The sequence below is a fragment of the Psammomys obesus genome, unplaced genomic scaffold (genome assembly GCF_907164565.1).
Source record: "Psammomys obesus unplaced genomic scaffold, mPsaObe1.curated_primary_1811, whole genome shotgun sequence".
Taxonomy (NCBI): Eukaryota; Metazoa; Chordata; class Mammalia; order Rodentia; family Muridae; genus Psammomys; species Psammomys obesus.
Genome location: NW_026596166.1, coordinates 5,667,250 through 5,693,556, shown reverse-complemented (window position 1 = coordinate 5,693,556; position 26,307 = coordinate 5,667,250). Strand labels below are relative to the sequence as shown.

Below are 26,307 nucleotides of genomic sequence, written 5' to 3'. Positions count from 1 at the left end.
AGATAGATAGATAGATAGATAGATAGATAGATAGATAGATAGATAGAGAACACCAAGTGCTATGAGGGTGTGGATGATGAAAAAGAAAAACAAAACTCTTCTCACCCTGCTGCTGGAATGTAAACTACTCTAGCCCACTATGGGAATTGGCACAAAGTGTCCTCCAAAAAATAAAAATAGATCTCCTGTATGACCAAGCTACGTCCACAGGACCCCAACTCATATCACAGGGAAACTTGCGCCTAAATGTTCATTTCATCACTATTCACAGTAGTTATATTATAAAATTAACTCAGAGGGCCAACAACAGAGGAATGTGTAAAGAAAACATGGTGTATACACACACGAAATTTGTTTCAGCTATAAGGTACCACATTAAGGCCTTTAGGGGGAAAGTGGAGACACTGGAAATAACCATAAAATTAATTGAGCAAGCACATAAAGACAAATATTGCATATTTTCTCTTATTTGTGTTTCCTATATTTCATACACATACATAAAATCATGTGTGTTCACAAAATATTAAAGTAGAAACAAGCTGTCTATGAAAATAAAAAGGAGTGATGGGGAAGGAAAAGGGGCCTGGGAGAAAATGATCAGCACACAATAATACACTTGTGAAAACCAACCTCGTGCAGCACAGAGCGTGTGCAGTGACTCTTAGAGTGAACCACAGGAGAAGAGATGTGGAAGAAACTGCATCCAATGCCTTTCTAATCCTCCAAACCTCACTTTCAATGACCTATTTTAATTTAAAACATAATAGCAAGTCAATTGTATAAATAATGATGTCTACCATTACTATTCCCGGTAGAAGATCTGAAGAGGCAAAAGGGACAGAGAGATTCTAGTCTGACATAACTCATTACCATCTACAAAGCATGATTACCCTCTTCTGGATTCTGGATTCTTTTTATGATAACGAGAGGGAAAATTACAATTTTAAATGTATGAGGTATCATGAAATCTGTGTGTGGCAGTTTGACAAGCACAGTTATGAACAAATAATAATTCAGACACCGTTTCAAAGGACTTTTCTAAAAATTAAAAATCGTATCGGCTTCCACTTAGCCATTACCGATTCATCCAATTTCCCTGCAGCATCAGTGCGTGAGTGATCTTTTTATTAATTTTGCTTTGTTCTGGCCCATCTTTTCAGGATTACCATGTAGTCATATCACCGATCATCATCTCATCCTTGTACCCCCTTGCTACTAACCAGTATGTTATCTGCAGACCCAATCTTTCTTTATGTGCTTTCCACCAGTTCCCCAAAGATCCCCCAAACCAAGACCCCTCACGCTGGTTCAAATGTACACTGCGAATGAGCTAGATTCCACTCTGAGGATTCATGAGAGAATGTTTCCATCCTCTCTTTTATGATCTCCAGAACACTCATATTCCTTATTCTCAGACTAAAAGCTTTCTATAACAAGTTCTGTCTTTCCTGCCTCGAAGTTTTCTTTAAAAAGCATGTATCCAGTTCTCAAATTCCTAGTAAGTCGAATTAGCTTCGGGGAGCATATCAAGGGTCTTAAAATTAGAGTAACATTAAGCTGCCTTAAGTCATTCAGGCAGAAATAAGGGATTGAACTGTAATTTCAGACTTATATTCTCTCATATTCCCCAGTCCCCATTGGCTGGTTTGGTTCCTCTTGTTTAAGTTTCATTTCATCTTTACGTCATTGTAGAATTCACCAAGAGTCAGGAACACCACTCTGCTTTCTACCATCAGTGAGCCTCCATGCAGTGAAGGATCATGGAAACATACTTCTCACCACCTCAGGATATACACTGAAACTATACAAAGAAAACTCAGCAAATAAAACAACAGCCCCTCTGACTTATGGAATGTGTTGAGTGAAACTCATTAACGTCTTTTCACTCTTAGTCCTTCTCACAAGGCAGTTGCTTTGTGAGAAATGCAAGGCAAGACAGAGGGAGAGCCACTGTCTGGCAACAGAGCATGCCCTGGAGTAGGCAGAAGATTCCAGATCGTCCAAAGACTAATAATAAAACTAAAATACTTGTAACCATATGAATGATCACGCATGTTAATTAGAAGTTTTCAGATGGATGCAAGGAAGTTTTCCTGGACGAGAAAGCTGCATGCGATGTGATGAATGGTTAACAAAGAGCCCAATCTTCAAGAATGGACTCAGGAGGAGGCCAAAAACGCATCAAATATAGTGCAAGCAGGGAAACTGATGGGTCTGTACCTTGTACTGACAGTGAGGTAAAATAAATAAATGAGTAACACGATTAAAGGAGGAAGCGAAGAATGATGTGGAACCAAAATACAGTATATTAAATTTAAAGAAGGTGAACAGTGGCTGGAAGATGTTCAGCTGTTAGGAGCACATGCTGCTCTTGCAGAGGACCCAGGCTCAATCCCAGCATCCGTGTGGTGGCTCACAACCATCCACAACAGCAGCCCCATGGCATCTGAGGTCCTCTTCTACCTCCGCAGGTACCAGGCATGTTCATGGCAGTCAGTGTACATGCGTGCACGCAGGCAAAACACTTGTGCATATAGAATAAGAAAACGATAAATCTTTAAATTTTTGAAGAAAATGAACAGAAGAAGTCCTTGTGTTATTTGAGGGGAAGGTAAACATTCTCACAAGCTTTTGGGACCTCAATCAAATGCTGATATAAAAATACAAGGAGTCACCTGGGTGTGGTGGCGCACACCATTAACCCCAGAATTGGGGAGGCAGAGGCAGGTGGATCTCTATGAGCTCAAGGCCAGCTTGGTCTACAAAGTGTCCAGGACAGCCAGAGCTCTGTTAAACAGGGAAACCCTGTCTCAAAAAATAAAAAATAAAAAAACAATATTCATGGATTAGTGGGGATATATTCAAACCATTAGAAAGAGTCCAATGTAATGAGGGAAACCTCAGTTCATACAGAAGAGGTTAAAGTACCTAGGAAGCAGCACAAAAAAAAAAAAAGTGAAGAGAAAAAGAAAAAGCATAGGAAATGTAAAATATGACGCTCTAAATAAGTCAGATTGCATTTAATCACAGTAAATATGAATAAATTAAGCTGCACAGTGTGAAGAGTCTCAGAATCTATCTAGTCATTATAAAATATACATTGGATGTAATAATCTACAATTACAGAAAGTTAAATATAGCAATATACACGCCAAGTGCACACGAATGATGCAAAAGCAAATTTAGCTGCATTAGTGTCAAGCAAAAAAGCATTATTATGGTCAAAGAGAGTTAGAAGGTTGGTCATCTTACCCCGAGTCCTCTTTCTTGTTTATCTTCTTTAGGTGTATAGATTTCAGTATATTTATCCTATCTTATAGGTCTATATAAGTGAGTATAAACCATGTGTGTCTTTCTGCTTTTGGGATACCTCACTCAGGATGATCGATTCTAGGTCCCACCATTTGCCTGCAAATTTCCTGATTCCCTCGTTTTTAATTGCTGAGTAGTATTCCATGTGTAAAAGTACCACAATTTCTGTATCCATTCCTCAACTGAGGAACATCTGGGTTGTTTCCGGGTTCTAGAATAAAGCTATTACGAATAAAGCTGTTATAAACAGGACAGGAGCTTGCAACACAGGGCCTTGGAAAGACTCTACCTAGCAGTGTATCAAAGCAGATATTAAGACTCATAACCAAACCTTCGACAGAGTGCAGGGAATCATATGAAAAAAAGGGGGAGTTAGTAAGTCCTCAAAAGTACAAGAGCGCCACAAGGACCAAATATATCAGGGCACAGGGGTCTTTCATGAGACTGTTTCTCCAACCAAGAACCATGTATGGATATAACCTGGAACCCCTGCTCGGATATAGCCCATGGTAGCTCATTGTCCAAATGGGTTCTCAAATAATGGGAACAGGGTCTATTCCTGACATGAACTAAATGGCGAGCTCTTCGACCACCCCACCCCCACAAGGGAGGAGCAGCATTGCTAGGCCATAGAAGAGGACATTGCAGCCAGGCCTGAAGAGACTTGATAAGCTAGGGTCAGATGGAAGGAGAGGAGGTCCTCCCTTATTAGTGGACTTGGAAAGGGGCAGGGAGAAGGTAAGGGAGGGAGGGTGGGGTTGGGAGGGAAGGAGGGAGGGGCTACGGCTGGGATATAAAGTAAATAACCTGTGATTAATATAAAAATAAATAAATTAAAAAAGGAAAATTTAAAAAAAGATGACAATGCAGCCACTCCTGAAGAGATCTGATAGACTGATCAGAAGGAAGGAGAGGAGAACCTCCCCTATCAGTGGACTTGGGGAGGGGCATGCATGAAGAAGGGGAAGGGAAGGTGGGAGTGGGAGGGAAGGAGGGAGGGGTTTATGGGGGGATACAAAGTGAATAAAGTGTAATTAATAAAAGTTAAAAAAGACAGAGAGAGAGTTAGAAAGTACTGGTATCTCCCAGAAATTGAAGCAGTGAGACGATGGTTTGGGAAAGTTTAGAAATAAACAAGGAAATTACAGAATGTGTTCAACATATTTAATCAAAAAGTTTTCCGGGGGGGGAGAAAATGGAAAGAAATAGAACAGACGGAGATTCATCATAGAAAGAAGTTGTCAAATCAGAAAACATGCTTCTTGAGATTGAAGAAGGTCCCTCCATCAATATCTACAGAAATGTCTGGAATAGGCCCTATGCTAAGGCACGTCAGACAGTTTCTAAACCTTGTGACAAAGGAGATAATATATTAAGTCTCTACAAAGAGAAAACACGTCACATGTAAAGGATCAGAAACTACACTGGTTTCAAGTTTCTTAAATGGAACCACCAGAAGGTAGAATGCAGTGGTAGCATATCTTCCAAACTTCTGAAGGAAAATTACCTCAAGCCAAGACTACGGCAGCTAAGCAAACTTTCAATCGGGCAGGATGGTAAAGGGACATTTGCTTAAGTCCATGGTGTTGGATGAGTATCTCTTGCATTTGGTACAGTGAGGAGGCATTTAAACAGGGAGCAGAAATTTTATAATTAAACTTCTGGTAAGTACATAGAATGAGCAACCCTTAGGAAAGACAGAAAGGTCAAAGAAGGAAAAGCTATCACGGAATGCTGGAGGTCTCAGCTATGAAGAGCCTATAAACGCTCAGTGTTTATTAGGACAAAAGGATTTTGTGCCTTTATGAGCATAAGTTGATGGCAATTGAACATGTAGGAAAAGAGTCTGAAAGCTCAGATTTCAGGATGAGAAGCCAAAGATGAAGCCTAAAGCTGAATCGCCAGAGGAAAGATAGATAATTGTGCTCCTCAGTAGTGCAGAAACAAATTATAATAAACAAACAAATAAATCACCTAAACAACATAAGTCGTTTCCTCTAGAGTTTGCTCTTTTTTAAATAAGGTATTGCCAACTGTTCTCCACGGAGCCTTTACTTACTCATTCTCCCCTGTGCAACATGTGACAGTGCCTGGGGCCATACTGCTTTGTTCAGGTCCTGGAGGGATCAGGCACCAAGCCAGAGTCATCTGTGCAAGAATTTGACTTGGAGGAATGTCCAGGGGATATAGAAGATGACAGATAGATAGTAGGGATGAAAGTTCAAAAGACAGTGCAGACCTGGAATCTGCAAAAGATCATCCTGAGTGAGCTATCCCAGAAGCAGAAAGATGCACACAGTATATACTCACTCATATAGACATATAATATAGGATAAACCTACTAATATCTGTACACCTAAAAAAACTAATCAGGAGGGAGAACTCTTGCTAAAATGCTCAATTCCTATCTAGAAAGGCAAAGAGGATGGACATCAGAAGAAGGAGAAAAGAGGGAACAAGTCAGGAGCCTGACACAGAGGACCTCTGAAAGGCTCTGCCCTGCAGACTATCAATGCAGATGCTGAGACTTATGAGCAACCTTTGGGCAGAGTGCAGGGAATGTTAGGAAAGAAGTGGGAAACAGTAAGATCTGGAGAGGACAGGAACTCCACAAGGAGAGCAACAGAACCAAAAAATCTGAGCAGAGGGGTCTTTCCTGAAACTGATACTTTAACCAAGGACTATGCATGGAAATAACCTAAGACCCCTGCACAGATGTAGCCCATGGCAGTTCAGTATCCAAGTGGGTTCCATTGTAATAGGAACAAGGGACTGTCTCTGACATGAACTGATTGGCCTGCTCTTTAATTACCTCCCCCTGAAGGGGAAGCAGCATTACCAGGCCACAGAAGAAGACAATGCAGCCACTCCTGATGAGACCTAATTGATTAGGATCAGAAGGAAGGAAAAGAAGACCTCCCCTATCAGTGGACTTGGGGAGGGGCATGCATGCAGAGGGTGGAGGAAGGGAGGGATTGGGATGGGAGGAGGGAGGGAACCACGGGGGGGATACAAAGTGAATAAACTGTAATTAATAAAGAATATAAAAAATACTAATTCACTCATATTAATGATCAGCCAGAGGGTTAATTAGCTTGAAGCCACCTCCATCAGTGATGTTTGTTACTAGATGATAGAAATTTAATAAAAAGTAAATTCGCCTACAAAAAAAAAAAAAAAAGTTAATGGAAGATGTGGCAAAGAAGAATTCAGAATGCAGGCCAGAAAGAGAGAGCACCAGAACAAAAGCCGTCCCAACACACATATGTGTGCGATAGTATTACCTAGGCAGGGATCTGCCTGCAAACTCTCTGCATATTCCTGGTGTAAGATGCAGCTACTATGATCACATGCTCACACCAATTCTTATTAGAGATCAAAAACATGGAGCTGATAAATCTTGTTCTTGAACTTCCACAACTATGTGCAGAATATTGCCTTCATAAGTAATCTGTCTGGGTATTTTGTTACAATGACAAAAATTTGACTAATACACTCCCTCTCTCTTGTATCAGGCCACTCTTTCAGCACTCTTTAGGAAAATACTATATTCCTCACTGTGTCGCCATTTGGCACAATAGACCTCTGGAACTCATGCCTTCTGCCTGGCTGAAATTTTGTAGTCTTAGTTCAACATCTTCCCAAACCTCCTCCAACACTCCAAGGCCTTCTTACACCAATCTATTCCCGACTTCTGTGAGATCAACTTATTCAAATCCTTATATGACTGTTTTATTAAAAAAATTATGCCTATGTTCTAAATAATTTAAATCATAATATGCCCATGTAAGAATCCTTGTGGTAAATGGAATACTGTTTATCATCTTTTATCCCATGACTGTCATTTTCAAAGTCAGTGCTTTCTAATTCTCTCCAGAAGATAAGTCTGAAAGAAATAGCTGTATTTTTAATGGCTTGATGTATGCAGAATCTAAAGTTAAAGATTTGTTATCATTCATTATTTTTCCCATGCTTCTAAAGTAATGGTTATTCATACTCTATTACAATAAAAATTCAACATTTGCTTTGGAGGAAATAATTTCAATATTACTGTAGTTGGTTAGGAGAGAAAATTTATAGAAAAGCCAACACAGAAAAGGTCCAGTCTTCACCTAACACACACAGCAGTGCAATGAACTTTCCACCTGAGTTCTGTAAGGAGGACAGTGTAGAACTTCCGGGAAAGCAACATGGTAACATAATCATTGTTAAAACATTTTAATAACACAGGCTTCCTGCTGCCTGACTTAAGGATTGCACCCTCCCAGCTTAGTGTAGAAAGTTCTAAGTGACCCACACCTAAGTTAGAAGAAACGGTGAGTGAAGGAATCTTTGAAGATATGACACATTCTAAATATTCCTATTTTCACAAACAACGTTCAACAGAACCTCGGTGAGGTCAGACGTCAAAAGTCATCAAATATGCTTTCTACCCATGAGTGTATTTATAATGAACGTAAAGCAAAAGCAGAAGTCAAAATCTCGACAGTTCAAACACTGTTCCTTGGTGAAGATGTGTCTTTTGTGTGAGTGGTTTGGTGTCCCCCTAACTCCACTGGAAGTCCCACCTGACGACTGTTGGTGGCCACTTCAGGCTCCATATCCCCCATGCTCGGAGTCTCAGCTAATATGTTAACTCTTAAAATTGCAGCCCTATGTGACTTGAGTGAAGAAGTTACAGGTCTGTAAGAGCGTGAAGTTTTCAAAGCTGCTTCTTTGTAAGAAAATGAATTTTTGTGCTCTAAACCCATCACCCAACTCTAAATGTTGCCACTTTTGTCCTCCTCAACCACTGTTCCTCCTCCCCCCTCTCCCTCCTCCTCCTGCTGTTCTTCCTCAACCTCCTCCTCCCTTTCTTCTCCTGCACTACCTTCCCCTACTCCTGTTCCTCCTCTATCTTTCTCTTCCTCCTGTCTTCCTCCAATCACAACCTTCAGCCATAGCCATTTTCCCAGTAATTCACTTTTTCAGCCAAAATATCAAGGAGGGAAACATGGGTAAAAGTTAATTTAAGGAAACCAGCTATAATTTGTGGTACATGCTTAATAAGATCTTGGTTGTAAGCAAAGGGGAAGCTGAAAAAAACATTTTATCATCTGCGCGATTCTTTTTACTCTGCTGTTTTTAAAACATTTGATCTCTAATACTCCAGAAACAAAACCAAACCAACTTACCTCATCCACGTTCTCGAAGGCATTGATGATGTCATAAGGTAAACAGGACAACAGATCAATCACAAACCAAGTTTTCAGATAGTTCATCCTTATGAGCTTAGGGTCAGAAATGACCTCTCCACCCGGCCCCACAAAAGTTGTGTGAAAATTTAAAACGATGTCAACCAGAAAAATCACGTCCACCACGCTGTCCAGCACCAGCCAGGCTATATTGTTCTGCTTGGTTTTGAAAGAAACATTGTAAGGGACCATGATGGCGGTGTAGAAGGTAAGAATTAAAATCACCCAGTCCCAGGTAGTTTTAAAAGCACAATAGTGTAAAATGATGTGTGGTGGCGTCTTTGGCGCTTCTTGCTTGTACTGAGGAAGGATGTCTGACCCCAGCTGAAGAACCTAGAAGAAAAAACAAAAACAGTATATATAAATGATTAGGATGCCTCTGAAGTCAGATGTGACTGAACACCTGCTGGGAGTCGAGCTACATGGTTCTTGGTTTTAGGCCAGTCGTGTTCTATAGCTTCTTCTCCCATTTCAGAACCGCCCCAAGATTTGTTCAAAAGGCCCCCTTGTGTGAGTCCAAACACTTCACAAGCCGATCTGGCTGGCTCTCCAGTGGCTGACCTTGGCCCACGGCATGGTGTTTCCAATGCCCATGCCCAGCCACTGGGGCATGCCTGACAAACCCATGTGCCTTTCACTGGCTGTCCTATAGCTATCTGGGTGTCGGACCATCATTATTCACACATATTTAGCACTTTAGAAAACATGCTTTTGCTTCTCATGGCCTCCCTGATCCTCAGGGCCTCACTTTTGGCAATGTCACTGTTCTGCATTTGCTCAGCAAGGGCCCTGGTGGCTAACGGGACACTGTTGGGGGAAGGGAGCTACATGCTGTGTTCCCCTATTTTCTATAAAACCGGGACTTAAAGTGAGCATTGCATTTCACGTCAGGCGCAAGCTTCCTTTAGAAAACAAAACGCTAAATACCAAGCTTAGCTCTCTGCCTCTTTAACAAATGGAAAATTATCAGCGCAAGTTTATATGAACCTTAATCTACCCTGTTAGGTCTAATTAAAGTAAGAAAAGGAGAAAAACAGATGGCCCAAAAAGAGCCAGTGGTGACAGCTAGAACACAGAACTTAGATTGCCTGCTGGAATCTGGGAAATGTGAAACAAGTTGAGGGCACACACCCAAAATTACCATCTCGGGCATTAATGCCATTAAGGGTAACATGAGTGCCAAAGAGTGTGGCAATAAAGCTTTCTTAACTAACATTTCCAGTGGACCTTCCTAACTTGCAATTATTATTCAGTGCTTCCAGAAAACAACAACAACACAGACTCCAGGAGGGAGGAGTCTAAACTGATACATGCATCAAAATTTTGAATGCATGAATAAACAAAGTAATACCAGATAGCTCTATGCCTTATCTTCCATCTCTCTCTCTCTTTCACGTACACACAGGCTCGAGCACACACACATGTATGTGAGTACATAAGCACATACCTTTTAAAGCCTGGCTGAATATCCTAAAATTTTTCAAACATCAAGCTTAAATAACCGAAAACTAAGCATATAATATCTTGCTATTTTCAATATTAAAAATGCTACTAGTATTTTTAGTGGTATATTATACTTACTTTTTTTTTTTAACTTGAGGCCACTAAAGCTTTTTTTAAGGATATTTTACGTATTTACCTATATTCTCAGTGCCCCAGGTATATTTTACCCTGGGGTCTTAAATTACTTACTAACAATTTATCCTAGCAGGAAAGTAAGCGCCGTGTTGAGATGGAGTGCTAGGTATAAAGAGCCCTCGTAATTATGGCTTCTCTCTTACCTTCCAACCACCATCATCTCCCATTTCACTGGCAGGGGTGGGGTGGGGCGGAGATGGAAAAATGCTTCTTTTTGCCATCCATGTCTACATCTTCTGTAGTTAAATCTCAGGGGGTAATTCAGTGTGTTTTAAATCTGGTTCACATTAGAATCTCCTGAGAAGATTTTGTAAAGTGTGCTGTATTCACACCTAGGCCCCCAACCCCAAGGAAGATGACATTGGCCTTGTGTGGGTTTTCAGAAAAGTCTTTATTTTTACCTTTTCTGGGTAATGGTAGTGTATAGCTCACATAGTTTCTTTTTTTCCTTCTTTTTCCATTTCAGATCTAACTAGTCAAGCAGGATTAGCAAAAAGTGCTCCAGGAATTCCAAGGGAGGAGGAAGGGGGTCGGGGAATAGAGGGAGGGAGGCCAGCAGAGGAATGGGGAAGGATAAGACCACAGAAAATTGAGATTTTGACATTTGTCATAGGCAGCCCAGTCTTCTGCCTGAGCTGGGTTTTATGCTTCTCTAAGAGGCAGTGAGTGCCCTGTCCGTGGCATGGGAACTCAGTTTCGTACTGATAGTCACACTCTTTTCCTCGGAAGATCTAAGAGTTACGGGTTCTAAGAGTCTCGGATAAGGGCAGGCATTTCTCCCTACCCAGCATAAGCTGGAGGCCATCCGTAGGATGGACAATTTATTAACTGTTTTTTTTTTTTTTTTTTTGGGGGGGGGGGGAGTGCGCAATCTTTCAAGCTAAGGTCTGCTCCAAATTTAGATCAGGTAGAATGGATATCAAATTTATGTGCCTTGGAGAAGTGAAAATTCCAGAGGAAACAGTCTCTAGCAATATAATTGAAAAGACAGCATTCCTGTGCCCACTTGGTGTTCCTTTGTTGTCTGTTTTTGGAAATCTAAGGACACACCCCCAATATGACCATGAAAAAACCTCAGTGGGAAAGCTGGCTACTCCTGCCTTCTCTAAAACAGCAAACTTCAGACCTGATAAAAAGTCTTTTCTTGTTGGACTTGTTGAACCTTAATTTGCTGGCTGATTTTTTTTTAATCAAAAGTCAAAAAAAAAACGAAAGAAAAGGAAAAGTCAGATGAGAAGAAGAATGAGAGTGAAAACCCCTCTGAAGTAAAAGTGAATGATGGGAAAGCTCACATTTGGAAACCCCTGAGTGGTTCTGGGTTCAGGGACCCCTCCCCCAGGTCCCTTCCCTTAAGTAGGGTGGTAGGGGAAAGAAAACCTGAGAATAAAGTGGAGAAAGAGGCCAGAAGGAAGCATGCTTAGAAAACCTCAGCACACAGGGAAGCGAGCTCGGACCCTGAGGCTGGGCTGTATGAAGAAGCTGGACACTTTGGGCAGAAGAGAAGGAAGCTTCGAAGGAAGCAGATCTTAGAAAGGGGCCCTGTGGAAAAGGATGTTCTACCTGTCTGCTTTAAACCGTGAGACAGCTGTGGATCACCTTTGTACACAGTTTGAACAATATTACTTAACAGTATATTCATGTATATTTGAGCACAGCTATACCAAAATGTTCTGCTTTCTTCATGATAACAGCTATTTAGAAAAAAAGGGGCGAAATACTGTGACAGACCTCTTTATCAGTTATAAGCTGAGAAAAACTCCAGAACTCTAAATTCAAGGAATATACTTTCTTTCTCAGCCCTCTCTAAACCAGAATTTGTACTTGTAACTAGCTGAAAAAAAATGCCTCAGTTCAATTTTATTCTAGCAATATAAATCAAAGAAAAAAATGAATTCAGTGTTGCCTTTCTCCTTGTTAAGTTAACTCAAAATATTATGAGTTCCCTCTATAAGGTGAGCATAATTCTGGTATTATTCTCTCTCCGTGTCTCTCTGTCTCTCTGTCTCCCCCCACCCCGTGTGTGTGGTGTGTGTGTCTGTGTGTGTGTGTGTGTGTGTGTGTGTGTTACATTTGGGGGTGGCGTGTATGCTATGGCACACATGTGGAGGTCAAAGAAAATCCGCACAAGTCAGTTCTCTGCTCCTTCCATATGAGTTCCAAAACTAGAACTCCGGATGCTAGACTTAGCAACAAGCACCTTTGCCTGCTGAGCCGTCTCACTAGCCCTAATGTTTCTGTTTTTCCTGAATTCACTCCACCAGTGAAGTATAAACTCACACTTGTACTTACTCTAGAGTCCCAAGTCTGGGTAAATGCTACAATATCTTAGGTTCTTTATCAGTTCCCTGTGCTGTCTTTTCATTCCTTAGTAACAGCCTGTTTCTTACTCATATTTTCATCCTTCACGGAAATCCAGCTACAGCGGAAAGCCTCAATTAATGTTTTACACACACATATACACACACACATGAATGAATGAATTCTCTGTCCCATTTGTTCAATTAAATCCCACACTCTCTAAGCATTACCTAAAATGAACTACATTTCCATGCAAAAGTCAGAGAAAATAAAAATAAATATTTCAAATTTCAACAGCTCTACAAATAAATAAAATCGCTTAGAAATCATGTTTACATTCAACAGTTTAGGGGGAAATATATTGATACCTTGAAAACAAAGTCCTTCACATACTTACTTCAGCCAGTCGTGAATGTTTGTGGACTGTTTCTGTTTTATTCATTGGTGTAAGCTGCTGTAAAACACTCCGGCTATTTGTCAAAGCCCGTGTCAACCGGGCAAATTTTGTCCAACCTTCAGAAGATGAAAAGAGAGTTTTGGTTATTCATATGCAATGAACAGAAAGTCCAGCATTCCCTCAGACAGGCAAAGGATCACAGCAGCTGCATGCCATCCAGAAAGACTGAGAAGTGTCTGTTTTATTCCTAAGTAGACACCATCATGTGTATTTGAAGTCTGACGAAAATGATGTGCTTTCTAATATTTGTGACATTTTGTAACATGTGTGCCTTTTTCACATCTATGATGTAGTCCCTGTAGCCAAGGTAGATAATAGGTATAAAAAAAAATTGTGTGGTCCTGCTTGCTTCGTATGGGTTTCCTAAGGGGAAACGGCAAGTCCTTTCTCAGCCCCCCATGTATCTGTGTGTTCCTAGTCCTTAGATCTCACTAATGGAACATAAGCGAAAACATGATGCCACATATGTATCCCCATTTCCAAAGCACGTTGGTAGCACACCTCTCCTCCCTCTACAGGCTGGACACAAATGGCAAGGCCTGAGGGGAAGGCCAAGCCACTGGATTGCTGTGGAGAAGGGTGACGCCAAGGCCACTTGCTATGGATTATTAGGTGAACAAGAAATGTGCTTCATCTGTGTCAAATCAGTTTGTTCCTTATTAACAACAACAAAAAAAAATAACACATAACAATAAGGCATAACATTACTACATTATTATTGTTTGTTACGGCAGCTACTGCCACCTTAATAAAAACAGTTCTACTATGTGTTGTATACAGAGATACGCACAAAAAACTCAGTTCCGACTGCTCTCACATATCATGGTTCAGGGCACACATTCCACCGTCCTTGTAGCATAACAAACGCAATTTCTCCTGTTAACAACTGCAGCGAAATCTAGAAAGTTATGCTTGGAATATCTAAAACCCTAATCGTATTTTCTGAAAGAGAAGTTGCTTTTGGGAGAAAAGGAATGTGAATTTAATGGGAAGAAAATTTCTTCTGGGGCCTCGGATTGCCATTATTAAAATCATTAATTTCAAAGAAACGCCAATGAGATGTGAACAAATAGAGAAAAGCCAGACATATTCCAGCCCCGTCTTAACTATCCTTTCTCTAGCTAGAGCAAAAGCTCAGCCCTGTTAGAGATTTCTTTAAACCCACTTGATCATGTCTGTGGTATTACCCATTGACAGGATAATCTCCAAACAAAAACAAGTCCTTAAAAATGAAAACTGCAGCTGGCCAAAAGGGATGAACCTGGAAGGGTGATGAAATTTCCAATGATTCAATAAACGCTGAAGGAACCCTGGGCCCACGGGAGACTGATGCCTATGAAATCACGGAGTACTGGTGACATTAGACTTTGCTACTAGCCTTCAGACTGATCCTTCAGGCTTAGAACTGCTCCCAGCAATTCAGTGCCTTCTCTGTGTTCGCTGATTGGGTGTGAAGTAAGCTGACATCCACTGATGGATGTCTTCTTCATTAATGTCTTCTTCATTAATGGTGTTTATCCTAGTGACTAGAATTTAAAGTCAGGCTGGGGGCTGCATTACCTGAAACCCAAGGTTCTGAACAATGTTTGGGTCTCACATGAGGAACAAAGACACCATGAGCTCTCCAGAAACTGGGCATCAATACACAGAATCAGCTTGAATTCTCTGTCACCAACCTCGACTTCTCTTCTGTATGCTGGACCAGCATCCCTCTCTGGCCACACTCTTCTAAGATACTCTGCAGACAACTGGATCCCAACATGTCCAAAATTCATTTCATTTTACTCTCTGTGATATACCCTAAATCCACTGTATATCCCTGATCTTGATAAATTATCTGGTACTATTTCTAACAGTCCAAGCCAGTAACTTGACACCCACTGTCCTTCTTATGCATGTGTTCGCAAACACATACACACAAACACACATCCTCACACACACAACACACACACAAAACACACACACACATTCTCACACACACACGGCTCTAAGCCTTCTAGTTTATAATTTATGAATCAATATATTTCAAAATGAATGCCTTCCATCCTCCTATGTCAAACAATACAGCACGTGTCACTGCAACAAGTGACAAATCCTGAGAACACATCCACATGCCGGTGAGCTTCTTTCTAAAGCACAAATCAGATCACACGTTCCCCTGTTTCAACCTTTCACTTCGACCTGGGGACATCCAGGATAAGGCTGGGTCCTTGGGAGAGAGGTCATTGAACTTCTGACCACAAGGATTCACACTACATCTGTCTCTGGCCATCTCTTCTTACTGTTTTCCGCCCTTACCCAACCAACAGAAAATTAACTGAAGAACAAACTCAAAATATAACTACATCTTCCAGTGTTCTCTTTACATACTGTAAAGTCCCATTATTTTCTATATTACACTCATCTTGCTGGTCATCCTCCCACCCATCTGCTTGGCTAATGGCAGCTCAGACTCAACTGAGGAATTACTTATTTCTGGGAGCTTATTTGAACCACCTATAGGAGGGTTGTGCCCTCCTCTATCCACTATAGTGCCACACATCATATGACAATAACAACCTCAACACAGACATGGTTTACTTTGGGTAAACTAGAGATCATACCTTCACAGTGGCACAAAAGTCTGAAGGTAAGTTAAGAAGCAACTGACTGATCCAATTCTATTTGACACTAAAGCCCATTCTTGTCTTATTATGATGGCCCTTGATCCGTTTATTGAGTTGGGTGTAAGTGATAAGACTACTGGACTGTAACAGTCACCAATCATCAACAAGCTAATATATATCTGATAGATTTTCATCTTACACTGAGGGAGGATTATAGATGCATAGGCTATTTCCAGAAACTTCCAGCTCATCTGTTTTCCTTACTGAAGCCTCACGTTTCTAAGAAAGGTGATGTCAGGTCAGGTGGATGGGGTCAAAAGAGAAAACCACTTCCATTCTGTCTATACAATAAAGTTTGCCAAGAAAAAAAAAATCTCCAAACAATGGGGAAATATGAGAGGGCTATAGCTAATAAAACATGGAAGAACTCAAACCTTCAGAATGTTGGCATTCACTCATCTCCCACAACCATGCAGAGAAAATGAGACGTGGGAGAAAGGAGAAGCACAACTATGAAAGCTATTGTCACATGGCGGCGTATGGTGCTGTGTGTCACAATCTGGGAGCAGTGGTTCCTAATTAAAATATTCATAAAACGCTTGTTTCAATGTGCCTGTGTACAGCTACGTATAATCTGATCAACATAACTTGTAGAGGGAACTAATTACAGTTTTGTTGAATTTGAAGCACTGGGTGAAAAAGTTAAACAGAGAGTAGCATATCATTTGCCTTTACATGCAATTAAAATTAAAGTGTAACAAAGGAGCTAGGTTCAGCTTTCAGGAGGTGTCAATACAATTCATGACATTAAGGAAGAGCGCTGGAGTGAAAAAGGTAGAGAGTGTTCCTGACGTTCAGAGAACCTGAGGAACCACAGGCTGAGAAGGAAAGGCAGGGGCTGGGTGATGAGCCAGCAAAGACTCCCAAGGTCCTGGGGAAACCAAAGTCAAGGGCACTTGTCAGAGAGTCAGATTTTATTATCAACAGGCCCCAGAAGGTAGAGAACAAAAGCCAAGCCCGAGTGTGTTCTTTTCATATGTAAATCAGTAGAAGCACGGGAACCACAACTCCCTGAGTTCACTGGCCAGAGTCCTCTGGCAGTCCTAGGTTCTAATGCTCTAACATTAGCATTTTCCTGAAGACTTCCATACCTCCCCCTCCCACCACCCACCCACATACTTCACTTGAAACAAACAAAAGCCACACCCAGCAGAATATCTTGAAGTCTCCCTCCTCCTCTTCCCCCCAAAGCCACAATGGTGCCTCTTGCCTGTTCCCCTTGGTGTCTCACTCTTGCCTGCTCCGCATTATCTCTAAGAATGAGGCTCTTCCTATTACAACGGAACCCTCTTGGATACTGAACTGCCATGGGCTACATCTGTGCAGGGTCTTAGGTTATCTCCATGCACGGTCCTTGGTTGGAGTATCAGTCTCAGGAAAGACCCCTGTGCTGACATGAACTGATTGGCCTGCTCTTTAATTACCTCCCCCTGAGGGGGAAGCAGCATTACCAGGCCACAGAAGAAGACAATGCAGCCACTCCTGATGAGACCCAATTGACTAGGATCAGAAGGAAGGAAAAGAAGACCTCCCCTATCAGTGGACTTGGGGAGGGCCATGCATGCAGAGGGTGGAGGAAGGGAGGGATTGGGACAGGAGGAGGGAGGGAACCACGGGGGGGGGGGGGGTACAAAGTGAATAAAATGTAATTAATAAAGAAAAAATAAATAAAATTAACACACACACACAAAAAAAAGAAAGAGGCTCTTTGTTTCTCCCTGGTGCTGAGTGTGCTACCCCTGACACACGCTCCAGGCGTTTCCAGATTTTTCACTACTGTAAACCATGCCATGTTGAATTTTCTTATGCCAACCCTTTTGCGCTCTAGAATTACTTCCATCGTTAACGAAATGGGTTTATTCCAGCATTCCCCAACCTCCATGTTGAGGCGAGTGAAACTTTGAGTCACAAAGCTGCATTGTGTAGGTCAGAGTATAAAAGAAAAAAAAAAAAAAGGCTCCTCAGCAGTTCTCACTTCTCCTCCTCACCCAGCCTCCACAGACATCTAACCGTCCGACTGATTGCTCAGCAGTTCGCTGATGTTACTTAGACGTGGTCGATATGGGGTAATATGAACAGACAGTTGCACATGACAAGCAGAATGCTTGCACTGTAAGTTGTTCATGCCATTATGAGAACATTTGTTCTCCTAAAAGCTCGGCCTGCCAACTCGTTCTTAATAAAACATTAGTTTAGCTCTATTGGGTTGCAATTAACCTCTTTGTCATGGACTGCCTAATCTTAAAAATGAAAGGAAGTCACAGAGGCAGTTAAATCAATCTATGGGACTGCAACACAAGATTCCAATCTATAAGGAAAAAGCTTAGGTAAACAATTTTGCTCTCAGCCCACGAGACTGCCTGGCATAATTACTCCTATTTCTTCCTTCATCGTCTCCTATCTGAAGAAACATCATTGTTTTTTGCAAGCAGGTTACTTTTTTGGTGTTATTTTTATTCTGGAAGATTTTTTTTTTTTTCCTCATTATTGGCAAAAAGGTGTCATGACTATTTGGCAGAGGACGTTTCACACTGTAATTATCCTAGCAGTTTGGGAGTCTGTTTGAAAATCCTGTACAGTATCAACGGGCAGAGATTTGGATGATGATCTTTAGGACACATAAAATAATCAACAGCATGGGTATTTTGGATTCAATTTTTATGTTATGATAAAGTATCAGATACTGCTGATCGATTCTCTGAACAACACTTCCAACATCGTAATACCAGGTACAAAATATAGTGAGACTACTTCACTCTGTGGAATTAGCACCAGGGCTTTGGTTGGTCCCAAAGGCGCTGCTCTGTCAGAAATACATCATCCTCATGAGACCTTAGGAGCAGAGAGTTAAGGTGGCCCTGCCTGCCCGTGAATTCCCACGACAGAAGAGGAAACAGCAATGGGCAATCTGGAGAGCATGAGGCTAGACATCAGCCGGAGCCTTAGGCTCTTTGGCAGTGAAATGGAGATGATAGCATTAATTTCAAAATTAGTGACATGAGCAATGATGAGCATAGAGTACCTGCTACGTATGGACTATCCATCAGAGTGTGTGTCCTTCCCTACAGTAATTTTTGCTTTATGGCATAATCCAAAGGCATTATTTATATCAGTTATTACAACTCAGTTTAAGGACAAAATAATAATAATAATAATAATAATAATAATTCAGGATGAAACTTTGGCGAATGCAGGGTTTGCTGTGAGCAGACCCGCACTTAGCTACTTCAGCCATTAAGGGCCACAGTCACTGTATGATCTGATTCAGGAACACAGTTCAGAGTCCATTCCCTCAAGTCTTTCAACAGCACCCGGGTTTCTTGGAGTGGCAGGGGATGACAACATAAACAGGAGATCAATATGAAGGCAAACCAACAAACTTGGCAAATCTTCAAAGGACAGAAGCCCTTGTCTAATCAATAGTCCTTTTGAAGATTCTTTCCCCTTCACCCAATCAAAACTGAACTTTGGATAAACCTAACTTTTTAACCATTGCTCATCTCCATTCCTCTGACTAGACAAAAGCATAGAACAGAATGATGGTCGTGGACACTAGCAAAACTCTTCACCAAGACCCTCAAAGGACATCTCTGCTGCCCAGTGGTTCTGTCTCCCCTATCTAATCATTGCCTCACTCTCTTGACTCCTCTCTCTTCTCCTTTACCGTCCTTCCACTCAGCTGATCACCAAGAACACAGGTGCACTTGGAGGAAAGTTCTGACTATTTTTGCTTGTCCTCTCCACAGGAATATTAAAGAAAGGGCCACAAATATTCCCAGGGACTCAAGAATATCCACAGGAATATTCTCGGTTTAACTTTTGGTTGAGGGAAAAAAAAAACAGAAAAGAGTAATATTAGAAGAATAAGATATTCCTATAGAGATCATGAGAAAAAGTTTGTATTAGGTAACTCTGAGGCCAAAAGAGGGACCAAAGGCAACATCACTAATTTTTATTCAATATTCTAAACCCAAGTAATTTTAATATTGTGGTACTTATAATGAAATTGCATGTTTTACTTATCCAAAACTATCATTTCTGCATTTGCCATTAAAATAAAATCATACACTATTTTATAAAGCTTCCAAAAATGCTCTCCCATCCCCATATCACTAGCTTCAGAGATATAGTAGGATGATGACTTAATGGTATAAATATTTCATGTCTTTTGAATTTTTCATGTTAAATGTACAGTTCACATGAATAATAGAAATAGTTCATATGCAGCATTCATAGTTGCATTACACAATGCTTTTTCAGTAATCTGTTATGTATTGGGAAGGCATACAGGAGTCTCAGGAAAAAAAAAAATCTTTTAAAATTAGCCCATCTTCTAGAATTTCTGGCACTAGAAAAAGATATTTTATACCAGAACTGTTCACAGGATTTTGATTTGCATACTTATTGAACTCATTGCTCAACAATCAACTGGTCTGACTTGTCTGGAGTTACTCAAAAAATAATTTGTAAAAGTAGAATGGAAGAATGGAGAAGCATTCATTTCAGAAGTAAAAGCTCAGCCAGCTTAAAATTGTGTCATAAATTTCATAAAGTAATTTTTTCTCATTTATTTATTTTATTCACTTGGCATCCTTGTAGCGCCTTCCCGCCTCCCCTCCCAGTTCCACCCTCTCTCCCTCCTTCATCCCCCATTCCCTTCTCCTCAGAAGAGGGGAGCTCCCTTTCCCATCCACCCCAGTCGCATTAGGACTGAAAGCGTCCCCTTTTCCTGTGGCCTATCAAGGCAGTCTTGCCAGAGGAAGGTGATCTAAAAGCTAGCAAGTGAGTCCCTGTCTGATTTAGTCCCCATTTCCCATTCTAGAGTACCCACTTGAAACCTCAGCTGCCCATCTGCTACATCTTTGTAAGGGGTCTAGGTACAGGTCATGCATTTTAAAAATCTTCTAATATAAATATATGTATATTTGGGGGTAAAACATGATATAAAAACTCTTCACTCAAGTGCCGTTCATGTGTGAAGGCACCAATTGTTGTTGTTGTTGTTCATTAACTTTTAAATTTTTTATTTAATTTATATATTTATTTATTACAGTTTATTCACTTTGCATCCCCGCTGCAGCCTTGTCTCCTCCCAGTCCTACCCACCCTCCCTCTTCTTCCCCAATGCCCTTTCCCTAGTCCCCTGATAGAGGAAGACCTCCTCCTCTTCCATCTGACCCTAGCCTATCAGGTCTCATCAGAGCTGGCTGCATCATCTTCCTCTGTGGCCTCCAGAGGGAGGTGATCAAAGAGCCAGCCACCACATATCAATTTTTTACCTTTTATTTTTTAAATACCTTGCCCAAAGATAGAGCTCACTGTCAGCCATAAGGTTCTCACTGATGTTCCTTATGAAAATAAGATCATCCTCCTGTTCTTACTTTTCTAGGGATTTTTTTTAAGCATGAATCAGAGTTGAATTTTTCAAATGCTTTTTTATGGATGAGTGCTGAGTTTTTTCAAATACCTTTTTCTATGCCAACTGACAGGGTCATATGCTTTTTCTTTACCACCTGACTGATGGGATGGATTTGGGAATTGTTTTCTGAAGATTGAGTCCATTTGGTTTTCATGCCTAATTCTCCTTATACTTTATGTATTCGGTTTTATGGATTATTTTATGTTCAGGGTGAAAAAATTTCATCTATTACTTTCTTTTTCTGGAATGTCCGGGTTTGATATCAGAGTGGCAGCTGGCCTTATCACATAAGCTGGGAGACATCCCTCTGCTTCTGTGTCCTGGAAGACACGTAGAGAATGTGCAGTTCTCCTGCAGGCAACCTCAGCTGCTGTGGGTCCATGTGCACAGCAGCCATGGCACGTGAGGAAGACAGCAGGCCTCCTCCCCACCCACCAGCTCTTACGTTCTGTTCTTTCTGCCTCTTCTTCCTACTTGCCTCTAGAGACTTGCTGAGTTAGGAGGGTGGTTAGGATGGCCCGTTTAGGGATGAGAATGGAGGTGGGCATTTCTGAAAAGGGGAGAGGAATTGGAAGAGGGGAACAGGGGTGGCTATGATCATATTTCATTATATACGTGTGTGAAATCCTGAAGAAAGAAAAGGAGGAGTATCTTCCTTCAGTGTTTATTAGGGTCTGCTGATGAAACTATTCATACTTTCAATTTCCTTAGTTTGGGTCAACTCTTTTCTGCTTAAGTATTTAATGGTGACAGGGAAATTAAGATTTTTCTGTTTCTCCCCTCACCTAGTGAGTTTCAAGAGATTGCTCTATTTCTTCTAAGTCATCAGTGATGACCACAGGGTAGTACTGTCCAGGCTTCAGTAACCACAGGATAAGCAGATGTAGAGATTTCATTTCCTGTATTGGCAATTTGTGTCTTCCCTCTTTTCCATCTTTATTCTTAATTAACCAGAGGTGGAGATTTATTAGCTATAACAGTATTCTTGTTATAAAAATTAGCCTTGAATTTTGGTGAGTTTCTCCTGAAGTTGTCCTGTTTTACAGTGATTGCTCCCATATAATTTAAGGTGTCTTCACCTTGCTTTGGTTTAAAATTCACTTCTTTGTCTAGCTTCCTATCATGAAAACTAGATTGCTGTGATTTTTTTAGTCAGTTTCCTTTGTAATACATGCATCTAATAATACATATTTTTCTCGAAGCACTGCCTTTATTCTCTTTCACAAATTTGAAAAAGCTAAAAATTTTTTTTTAGTTTAAAATATTTTAACAAGATTTTTCTGACTCATGGGTTGTTTAGAAATGTGTTTTTTAACTTCCAAATTGTTGGAGTTTTTTGACACATCTTTCAGTTATTGAGTTTTAATTTATATTTATGATTGTGAGCCTAGCCTTTAATGGCTGAGCCCTTCCATTATAGTCTGAGAAACATATTGAAAGGTATCTATTTATTTAAATTGGTCAAGATTTTTTATGTTTCAGAAGATAGTATCCATAGTGGGAGTTCCATATACAATTGGGAAAAAAAATATCTTTCCTAGCCATTGTCTGAAGCATCATGAGGTTTCAAAGAAATAAATCAACATTAGGTGCAAAGATGATTAGAAGTTCATATTTTTTAAAAGTAGTATTAGCTGGTTGTGATTATGCGCCTAATTCCAGCATTTGGATGACTAAGGCAAGAGAATACTGAAATGCAGGTCTGCCTAGGTCATACTATAAGATGAGAGAGAGAAAAAAAAAGATACAGACAGACACAGACAAGAGAGAGGTGAGGGTTAGGGAGAGAGACAGAGCGAGCTCTGGTCCCTAAATTGAATATTTTACTTGCTCTTCAAGAAAATGATTTCATAGGGTCTAGAATTTCAGAGACACATATAAATTAATTTGTTCAGTCATATTTTCAATAGTTGGCACCGTATAATGTTTCTTCTTTTAATTTGATACTAACAAAAATGTGCATAGATGCAATATTAAGTATTTAGACTCACCTGCAAGGGATAAATTAATATGATTTTCTGTAATTGTGGTTGCAGTTGGAAAGCTGAAAGCTCTGTGCTGTTTTTTTCAGAAGGAAGGGGAGGGAAGGTTTGCCAAAAGCATAAAGGCAGGCATTTCCTTTTGGTCTCCTAAGAGGTTCTTTACAAAATAACATTTCATAAAACCCATTTCTAAATGAATGTTAAAGTCTTCATTTATATGACACCAGCTTGTAATTTAAAACCAAATGGAGAAAATAAATTGGGACCAAATTACATGGAAACGAGGTAAAAGCTCTCTAGGTTTGCACAGCCGCATCTCTGGATGCTGCAGTCAATAACGCCCCACTTGGGAGTATTGCGTTGGGCCAGACGCTGTCTTTATGACAAAAGTCTACAAGATCCACTCAGGAGAACGTACAACTGAATAAATAGAGGCCAACAAATAAACTAAATGTAATCAACCGGGAGGACACAATCGGTTGGAGGAAGCAGCGCCATCAAATTATTAACAGCTCTCTGGTAGCACCTCAGAGAAATCAGTTCTGGCTACGTGTAACCCTTTCGTTCTAAAGCGCTCTCGGGCGCTCGGTACTGGGTGCTGAAATGCCAACTAGGCTGCTCCGAAGTTGACCTTGCTCTACGGAACTCCTCCCTACATTTCACTAGGTAGAGTGTGGAGTAAACACGGGGGCCCTGAAAGGATGAGGCCTATAAAAGGCCACCAAGTGTCTCACGCACAGAAACTCCTCTTGGGAAATTACCTTTCGTTGAGTCATCCTCTATGGGCTGCTTGAACAGTGTAATATCCTTGAAGGTACACAGGAACAACACCACCTTCTCATGTTCGTTCCTTATTGGTGCGATTTGCATGTAAAACCAAACAGGGGTTCCTGTGGTGGAAAAAAGACACGGAGGGGAGAAAGAGTGGAGCGTCAGGGTCACAGCAAGGATTAGCTTTCCTGTCCCAGGCTCCCTCCCTCCCCCTTGCTTCAGCTGCTTCAGCACAAAAACAATAATTGTGTTACTTGAATAAATAAAATGCTTTAACCAGAGCTTCTGGTACAGGACTATGATCCAAGCTACTGAGCAGGCTGAGGCAGGAGGATCACAAAGTCAAGGATTGCCTGGACTAGAGCGAGAGCTCAAGGCCAGACTGAGCAACACTGGAAGACCCTGTCTTAAAAAATAATTAAAAGTACAGTTTTCACAAGGGCTGGGAATGTAGTTCAGTGATGGAATGCTTGTATTGTGTACATGAGACCTTGGACTCAATTCTCAATATAAAACAACAGCAACAAGAACTATTTCTATCAACTACCAGTTGTTCAGATTCAATGAGTGTATTTTTAGCCCCAGATATGAACATTCTAAAGGACAGTACAGTCTCTCCCTAACCTGTGCACACAAAGGCAGTCTTGCTACTAAAGTATCACCTTTAGGTCTGGGTCCTGAGGCCTCTGAGGCTCTCCCAGACTTCATTCTGACAAACTCACCGAGTGTGATCACTCCTACATGCCTCTCTGGTCTTGTCACTTTTTGACAAGTGTTTCCAATTAGCTCCAACGGCAGCACCTACTGCCCTGACAAGACCAGCTCCTAGACGTCTAAAAGACAGCTTTCTTCAGCCGGCTCTTTCTTCAGCCGGATGGACTTATGTGACACCTTAATGACTTTGCCTGTGTCCTCAATCACAGGAGACATCAACAACACTTGATACCTACTGTATACAGAGTGCTACCTGAAACCCTCAGGGCAGGGTTAAAAGAGAAATAAAAAGAGCACATGTGTTCAAAGCTTGAGAATCGCCTGTGTCTTTGCAAGCCTCTGCCTCCTGCCCCTTGAGGCTTAACTCTGCCACATCATTCTTCAAGTAACAGCTACTGCACTCTCCGGAGGGACGAGGGTTTCAGAGTTTTAAAGCTCAGGGTCTAAACAGACCCAGGAACTGACAGATTGCAGAGAAGGAATAGACGAAGGCATGAGAAATAACCTCAAGAGAATAATTATCCACCAATTGGCACTGAAGAAAGGTTCTATCACAATAAAAAACAAGTAAGATAGATAGATGGTTGGATTGCTGGGTGAGTGGGTGGATGATAGACAGACAGATAGATAGATAGATAGATAGATAGATAGATAGATAGATAGATAGATAGATGGATGACTAAATTTTCTATTATATTATTAGCAAACAAAAGTGCAATAAAGCCCATCAAAATGTTGATCCTTAGGGACAGAAAGGGTTTGTGAGGTTCAGGATTTGGAGAGTAGATGTGTGGTTAGTGGTTCCCAATGAAAACCAAATAACAGGGTCCTTCAGACCTCAGTCCAAAACTGCATCACCCAGTGCTATTTCCGGTTCTCTTTAAACGCCATGCCGTAATAACAGTGCTCTTAAATTAACCGATAAACTTGGGGACTCTGTCTAAGCCATACGAGGGCTAGCTTGTCATTTAGACAGGAGGAGTTGAGTCACTCAGCAAGCTCAAGAAGCCAGAGCACTGCAGAGAGAGTTACAGAGTAATGTTCAGCTCTGGCCGCTGAGTCTTGTGCGGCCGCTCCAGCAGGTCCACGGAAGGACACAGCCCCTTCTGAGATAATTGCAGAATGTGATAGGGACCTGGAAACAATTGCATCACCTCGCAGCCAGGCTGCCTCCCTGTTTCCTGCTCATTGTTTTACACAGTGTGTCTGGGAACTGTGAGTGATGTGCAGTTTTACAAATCGCCATGGCCAGACACTGCTGTGTTCATGGCCTGTGGCTGTTCCAGCATGGTGAGGTAGAGGCAGAGGGGTCATAAACAAAGAGAAAGGAGCACTGAAAATCCTTTTCTTTTCCTGGGGCCTGCTAGAAACCTGAACAGAAGGTGCTGTTGTCACATCCTTGCCTTCCTATGGAAACAGCCACTTTATAAATTCTGGCAGAGACCAGGCTGTCTGAAAAGCTCTTCTTAAATATCACGGTAGAATTTTTTCCAGCTCATAGACTCAGACTTCCCCCAGAACGGGCTGAATACTTTCGAGAAACTGTAAAATATCCTTTCTAGTCTAGTTTTAAGGGTCAGAGATAGACAGGGAGACTGAGAAGGAGGGACTGAGGTGCATTCCTGCCCAGCACTTGGAACAGGGCCTGGGCACTAAGAAAATAATTGGGCTCTGTTTTTGCCCCAGAGATACTAAACTTTCCCTAGAATAGGAAAGTCTCCTTTTAATGGGGCACTAGATGGGATAAAAGAGAAAATAAATAAAAGATTATAAACTGAAGTGTCAGTCACGACTGAGAAAATCAGAAACCTCAACA

General features: G+C 41.1%; 1 protein-coding gene across 1 annotated transcript in view; it reads right to left on the bottom strand.

Annotated features, from left to right (window-relative positions):
• Kcnh5 (potassium voltage-gated channel subfamily H member 5) overlaps positions 1-26,307 on the bottom strand; it is a 235,340-nt gene that overhangs the window by 161,832 nt on the left and 47,201 nt on the right. The window contains exons 4-6 of the mRNA XM_055595313.1: positions 23,768-23,896; positions 12,880-12,995; positions 8,487-8,879 (exon numbers count right to left, since the gene is read on the bottom strand). Of these exons, the coding sequence (XP_055451288.1) occupies positions 8,487-8,879; positions 12,880-12,995; positions 23,768-23,896 (638 nt within the window). The remainder of the gene's footprint in view (positions 1-8,486; positions 8,880-12,879; positions 12,996-23,767; positions 23,897-26,307) is intronic.